At 60.2% G+C, this 7,470-nt stretch overlaps 1 protein-coding gene across 1 annotated transcript in view; it reads left to right on the top strand.

The window, feature by feature from the left end:
• KCNQ1 (potassium voltage-gated channel subfamily Q member 1) overlaps positions 1-7,470 on the top strand; it is a 287,385-nt gene that overhangs the window by 126,645 nt on the left and 153,270 nt on the right. Inside the window, exon 16 of the mRNA XM_029957250.1 lies at positions 7,230-7,350. Within this exon, the coding sequence (XP_029813110.1) occupies positions 7,230-7,350 (121 nt within the window). The remainder of the gene's footprint in view (positions 1-7,229; positions 7,351-7,470) is intronic.

Consider the following 7,470-nt stretch of genomic DNA (forward strand, 5'->3'; position numbering starts at 1 on the left):
GGGGGGGGGGGGGGGGGGGGGGGGGGGTAGGTGAAAGGCGAGGCCCCAGACCTGAGGGCCCCTGCAGGGGAGGGGGCTGGAGAGCTCTGGGGACCGAGGACTTGGGTTACACCTGGGAGATTGCGCAGGTTTAATCAGTCACGAGGTAGGGCCGGTGACGTTACCAGGCAGATTCTCCCCGGGGTGGAGGGCAGAGGGCAAGGGGGGGTGGCTGGAGTCCATCTTGGGGCTGGAGGCCCGGCCTGGTCTGCGTGACCTGAGGCACATTCTGGAGCCTGTTGGAACCTTTCTGCTTATCTAGATCCAGGGATAGAAGCTGTGACCCCGTGGGGCTGCTGGGTCAGTAAAATGAGGTCAGACCCAAGCATCAGATGGGGAGACGGGGCCCCTCCTGCATGTCGGGGTTCGCCGGCCTGGCTGCGTGGGTGAGGGGGCTGCATGGGGCCCACGGACAGGAGGCCTGTGCTGCGGGGACTGAAGGCCTCGGGCATGTGTGTGGCAGATCGGGGCTCCGGGTGGCAGAGGGCAGTGTGCAGGGCAGGGCAGGGGATGCTCACAGGGAAACTTCCGCAGACTGCCACCTCCCGAGGTGGGGGACATGCCGTCCAGAGTAGAGAACACGGACACAGAAGGAAGGAGGTCTTCTCACCCAGACACGGACACGGCCCACGTTTTGGTCTGTTTCCTTCCAGTCTTTTTTCTGTGCCCATAGTTCTGTGCAGGAACTTTACACAAAGTGAGCAGGGCCACTGGCCGGGAAGGAGGCCGCTGTCCTGCCGGCTCCGTCCTCTGGGTGGAGGGGGAGCCTTGGCAGCCGGAGGCGCCAGCTGTGCCGGTCGCCACGCCAGAGGCTGCACTCGCCATCCCAGACCTCCCATTTTCCTAGAAAACACAGTTGTTCTGCCCTGAAAACTGAGGCCCAGACGAGGCAAAGGCGGCCAAGGAATTAAAGCATCGGAGAACTGGGGTGGTCCGGATGGAAGGCGGCTTCGTTGTCCCCAGGACCAGGGCGCTGTACCCTCCTCCCCAGGGTCCAGCCCTCCTGGGACCCCAGGGTATGCCGGGCCGCGCTGAAGGCTGCTCGGCAGCTGGGAGGCCAGGGCTGAGGTCCCTTGTCTTTCCCCCTCTGGGGCCCCTCGGGGGCAGGGGCGACAAGCCCTCGCTCTCGGGACCGGCACTTGCCCTCCAAGAGCCCTCGCCTGAAGGGGGCAGTGTGCCGCCACACCTGTGGACAGAGCCCGAGCCTCATCCCCCAGCCGCGGCAGCTGGGCCCGGGGAGGGGTCTGCGGCCCCCGTAGTCCCGTCCCGGCCACAGAGATGGAGCAGAGCAGCACCCTCCCTCTCGGCTTGGAAAGCCCACCTGTGGAACCTTGGCCACCCCGCGCTGCTCCCGGGATTAAACCAAACAGCACACATTCTTCTCTGGCAGGTGCAGGCCCCACCCGCCCCGGACGGCCAACCCATGTGCACATTTTAATTTCCTAAAACGCCAGGGCTGGGCGCTTCTCAGGGGGGTCGGGTGGCTGTCTTGGGGCCTGCAGGCTCTGGAGATGGCACTCGTCACCCTGGGTGTTTAGAAAGCAGCCCACGGTCCAGCCACCGTTCCGCTGTCCTTGTTCTGCGTACAAGTGATGCAGACATAAGAATATGTATTTGTGTTCTTTTCCCTTTTTTTTTTTTTGTTTTGCAAGAACATTTGAATCCTGGATGAAGCTTCAGCCCTGTCACTTGACAACTGTATAATGTAACCCAGGGCACTGGACTCTCAGCCTGGGCCCCCAGACAGGGAGGCGCTGCGCCCACCAGGTCCCAGGCCCGTGACCCGCTGAATGCACACTGTCCTGCGCTCCCCAGAGTGTCACGGGCAGAGACCCCTTCACTCAGAGCCCCTCTCCCGGGTGTGGCTCGGTCGTGTCTGTGTGGCTTCCTGCTGGAGGGCTGCTCCCCCACCACCGCCCGTGGACTCCGGGCTATAGCTCGGAGTGCTGGTCAGGCACGGCGCCTTTGCACATGCTCTGAAGGCATTTCGGTTCCTCCCTGGTGAGGTGCTCCCTGCCTGTTTTTCATCAGATTGTTTCTACTTTCCTTACGGGTGTGCGGGAGTTCTCTGGACTTTGAGGACACCATTTGTCCGAAGCTGTCCTTTCACTTTGGGAGCTGGTGTTTGATGATCGGGTCTTCAGTTTGGTGCAGCGGAACCCATCGGTCTTTCCCCGCGTGTGTTGTTTAAATTTTAGGAAACCCTTCCAAAGGCTGAGGTCATGACACTCTTCTCCTAGATTCGGTCCTAGGGGCTTCAGAGCTTTGTTTTTTCTGCGTTAAGTCTTCAGTCGCCCGGAATGCCAAGAATAAATTTTTGGCGTGTGGCGTGAGGGTCCGATGGAACCTCTTTCCCATGTGGGCAGCCAGCTGTCCCCGAACTTCTTCCGTCCCCGTGCACAGGCCCCCTGGGCACCTGGCAAGCGCCCAGGGCAGGTGGGCCATTTCCGGACGCTCCGTCCAGTCCTGCCGGCCGCGCTCTGTATCCACAACACGCTGTCTCAGTGACCATGGCTCTTCGAGAAGTGCCGACATCCGGCAGAGCGAGCGCGCCCCCGCCCCCCCCCCCCCTGCTCTTCAGGACGGTGGTCGATTCCTAGTTTTCTGCTTTTCCAGATGATTGTAGGATCAGGTGCCAGGAGTTTTATTAAGGCCTGAGGAGGCCCTTCACTATGGAGTCTTCTAGATGATGGAGCAGACGTGTTTCTCCCTTTGGTTAGATCTTCCTCTTGGTAATTTCCCCCTTAGAGCGCTTGTCTCTCCTTAATTAAATACAGAAGAATGTTTGGTACTATCGTATACAGGATTTGCTTACTTTTAGATTTTAGGGGTTTTTTTATTTTCTGGCCTCGGCTTTCAAACTACTTCGTTTTTATTCACGTGAGAGGCGAAAGTAGTCCAGAGCCCCGTCCAGCAAAGCTGTTCCCAGCCTCCCCGGACGCCCGCATGCTCTGGAACCACTCGCGGTTATTAAAACTAAGAAACTGCAACAGCACTCTTATCAAGCCACAGTCCCGCCCGTCCGTGGGGTTTCCCCAGCTAACTACCGATGTCCTTCTTCCGTCCCAAGACCCGAGGACAGTTACGCTCGCAGTCGGCAGGTCTCCTCTGAGCCGCGGAAACGCCTCCTCGGTCTTCCCTTGGTTTTCATGACCTTGGTGCTTGAGGAGTACCAGTCGGCTGTCAGTGTCCCACAGCCGGGTTTGCCTGGCATGTCACGGGGAGACAGGGGGCATGCGTTTGTGGGGAGAACGCCACCGAAGTCAGGGGTTTCACCTGCCACATCGTGGCCTGTCACTGGCGCTAACCTTGACCCGAGAGGTTGAGGAGGTGTCAGACGGGCCGCCGCTGCCCTGGCACCAGGCTCGCGTTCCGACGCCGGGTGGTGGGGGTGAGTCCGCGCCGGCTGTGTTCCGCGGGGGCCCTCCCAGCACACGCATGTGGAGCTGGGGGGCGGCGGGAACCAGCACAGCAGGGAGGAACTGTCTGGGGGGAGCCACCCGGAGGCTTCTCCTTGAGCTGCACCTGCCAGCTGACACTCGTCCCTGAGGAAGACTTGTCCCGCGTGTGCGGGTGATTTGTATCCACGTGGACGCAGACACCACTTCTTCTTGGGGCTGGGACTCAACAGCACCATCTCTTTTGTGGCTCACAGTGTTCTAGCTGTGGCCACTGGATTGGGGGCCCTGCTGGGCCAGTTCCTGTGACCGTCTGACGAGTCTCCCCTCCCCTCCCGGCACTGCGCAGCGCTTCTGGCTCATCGTGGGTTCGCCCTGACTCAGAACCCTCATTCGGCCAGAGAGCCCTGGTTCCTTTTACTGGGAAATGAACGACTTTTAGGAACCAGGTTCTGGTCCGGGGTGTGACCCCCGCTCCTGGGCTTCCCGGCGGGCAGAGCCACGAGGTGTGTGCCCCACAGCCCAAGTGAGCACGTGGGGTCCATGTGGCGAAGGAGGAGTTCAGGCTGAAATCTCGGGCCCGGGACTCCTTCGTGGCCCGGCCACCCATTCCCTCTCCCACACACTCGGGGCCTTTACTTTATTCTCTGACAGCGAGAAACGTGGCTCCCGTCATCCAGCGTGTATTTACTTATTTGTGCGGCCGGTGTACGTGCAGGCCCCTCCGAGGAGCCGAAGGACCGGACCGGCCAGAGCGCAGAGGTTTGTGGCGCTCCACAGACCGCCTCCCAGGCCTCCGCAGGTGCCTCCTCCTTCCCCACTTCCCGCGCGGGTGGCCGGGTGTCGTCCCTTCCTACCACGGAACTCACTCTTCACAGTCTGCCTTCGTCCTCGGAGCCTCCGGCAGGCTGGCTGCGGGTTTTTCCCTGCGGTTTGTATACAGTAAGATCGCCTCCTGGAGACGCGCAGCCCTGCGGGTTCTGGCAGACGCCTGGGGGCGGGAGCCCCCCACCACAGCGCCCTGCAGAGGGGCTCGATGCCCCGGGGGCTCCCGCGAGCGAGCCTCCGGAAGTCAGGTCCTCCCCGCTCCCAGACGCTAGCAGCCATTGACCTGGCTTTCGTCCTTGTGGCTTTGCCTTGTCCAGAAGGTCACATAGATGGGCCACGTAGTGTGCGGCCGCTCACGTCTGGCTTCTCTCGCTGCCGAGCAAGATGCACCTGTCGCCCACGTTGCGGGGGGGGGGGGGGGGGCCTCGGTTCACTCCTCTCGGTCCCCGGGAGGCGTCCCGCCATGGTGGCGTGGCCGTCTGTCCCTTCACCCGACCGACCGAAGGACACTCGGCTGTTGCTGGGTTTGGCGAGGGTGCCGTGCAGGCCCGCGTGCAGGTGTTGGTGAACGTACATTTCCGATCGGCCTGAGGAGCGCAGGGTCCCCGTGGTAAGCCGCTGCCCGAGCTTTCCCAAGGCGGCAGCTCATGACCCGGTGCTCCCCGTCCTGCGTGCGTGGGATCGTCAGGCTTCAGTGTCCGGATTTTGACTTCCGCCCTCCCGGGAAGGGTGCTGCGGCGGCCTCGAGGGTGTGACCTGCATTTCCCGAACGGCTGCGGTGATGGGCCTGGGCGCCTTTCTGTGTGCTTGCTTGTAACCCATTTCGTAAATTGGCTCGGGGGCTTTCCTGCTATCAAGTTGAAGAGTTCTTTATATATTCTGGATACAAGTCTTTGACCAGATAGCTGATGTGGAAATGTGTTCTCCAAGTCGGTGGCTCTGTCTGCTCCCCTTAGCTGTGTCTTTTGCAGAGCAAATGCCTGGAATTTTGATAAAGTCCAATTCGTCCACTTGTTCCCCGCACAGACTGAGCTCGTGGTCTGGGGCTCCAAACCTCAGTGCCTCGGAGCTGGCGGCTCAGGCGGTTAAGCGTCTGATTTCAGCTCAGGTCATAATCTTGCAGTTTGTGGTTCGGGCCCCGCGTTGGGCCCTGTGCTGTCAACTCAGAGCCTGGAGTCTGCTCTGGGTTCTGTGTCTCCCTCTCTCTCTGCCCCTCCCCCCTCAAAAATAAACAAACATTTAAAAATTCAAAAAAACTGATTGCCAAATCCAAGGTCCAGAGATTTTCTTTTGTGACTGTCTTAAGAAATTTTAGTTTATGCTTTAGTTTCTTAAGATTGTATACAGTACTTTTATATTTTCAGATTCTTGATGACTGCCTGTAATGTCAGGCATAAATGCTGAGTGCATTAGAACTTACACACAACATTCATACATTTATGTTACAGATCACTTAGGAGACAGTTGTAGGACTCTGAAGTGGGAAAACCTTCCTCCTTCACAAAACAAAAGATACGTGTATCACTTTAAACACATAAAACATTTTCTGTGATGAAAACCACCATCCCAGGGGTTAAAGACCACACACTGGGGAAGATTCCTGTGCCTTCTGTAACAAAAAGTTAACGTCTTTCATATATAAACAATCCCTACACATCGACAAGCAAAAATGAGCGAGAGATATGAATAGGCAATTCTGCGGGAGGAAGTGCAGACGGCCCCCAGGCCGCAACAGGCATCCACGTAAAAGGAAACCCAGCATCCCGCCCTCATCCCTGCCCGGCGCGCCCGGGGTGGCCCGCTGATGGCCGGGGTGGGCCTGGGCGTGGGGAGGCTGTCGCGTCTGCACACCACGTGCCGGTGGAGCCTGCACTGCCACTATTTCTGGGGAAACTATCCAGCAACGTCCGTTAGAATCACCTAGGAAGCACCTCTCACCCAGCCCGGTGTCAGCTTTCCCTGCAAACGGGTGGCCCGTCACCGCCTCAGAGTAGTGGCTTAAAGCTAGCGGAGCCTCAGGGGCCGTCAAACACGGGCTGGGCGAGCTCACCGCGGTGGGCATGGGCCACGGTCTGTTATCCAGCCACCAAACACAGCGCCACGTCCGTGCCCCTGCAGAGAGGTGGGGTGAGCATGTCCAGAGGCAGGGACAGCGCCGTCAACTGTGTTCAAGAGCAAGGTCTCACCCGGTGTCGGGGCCCGCTGACTGCGGAGGAGGAGGGCCTCCGTGGATCTCTGGGTTGTGCCACATTTTACGATGAGTACTTTTTTTTAACGATAAAAACTTTAAACGAAGAGAAAAGAAATAAGTCCAGACTGAGAACTGGGGGACGGATATGTACTCTTAGCAGCACGGAGCACCAGCACCGGATCGTAGCGGGTGAGCCCGGGAGCCTGAACGTTACGCGGACCCTCGCTGGCGGGTGTGGGTGGCAGGTGAGGCGCTGTGGCCGAGTGAGGGGCTGGGAGCTCGGTGGCTGCCCCTCTCCCGCGCTGCCGCCCTGGGTCTCCGCTGATGCGAGGCCCTCCGTCTGCACGAGAGGGACGGCCTGGTGGCAGAGTCCGTGTCTCTCACCAGACCTGTATGCGTCAGCCATGTTTTACTGTCGACCTGAATGTCAAGGATGAACCTGGAGACAGACCTAGACACCCAGGCAGAGGCCTCACACTGCCCAGGTGTCAGGGGCCTTCCACGGGTCCCCGGCCTCAGGCACACGGGGGCCACCTTAACCCCCACACCGGATCCTTGGTACCGCATACCATGCCCACTCCTCACCCAGCCCTGCAAGCGGATGTCCTTTCCATTTGTGGGAAGGCTCAGGCCGTGCAAGTCCGGCCCACGGCTGAGGGTTGGGGGACAGGTTGGGGCAGGCATGTGAGCCCAGCTCTGGCCAGCGCCGGGCCCCCTGCCCGTGCGAGCCTTCCGCCGAGGCCTGACGTGCTGCCCCACACCTTTCCCCGCAGGCAAGAAGAGCCCCATGCTGCTGGAAGTGAGCACGGCCCACTTCGTGAGAACCAACAGCTTTGCTGAGGACCTGGACCTGGAGGGGGAGACGCTGCTGGTCCCCATCACCCACGTGTCACAGTGAGTGCCGCTCGCCCGCGGAGAATGGGCTGGAGGGGCGTAGGGCTCAGGGGGGCCACCTCGGTGCCGCGCTGGGGCCCGAGCACACTCTGCTCTCCCAGAGCCCGCCGCTTGCCGCTT

Source organism: Suricata suricatta, chromosome 11, assembly GCF_006229205.1.
Source record: "Suricata suricatta isolate VVHF042 chromosome 11, meerkat_22Aug2017_6uvM2_HiC, whole genome shotgun sequence".
NCBI lineage: Eukaryota > Metazoa > Chordata > Mammalia > Carnivora > Herpestidae > Suricata > Suricata suricatta.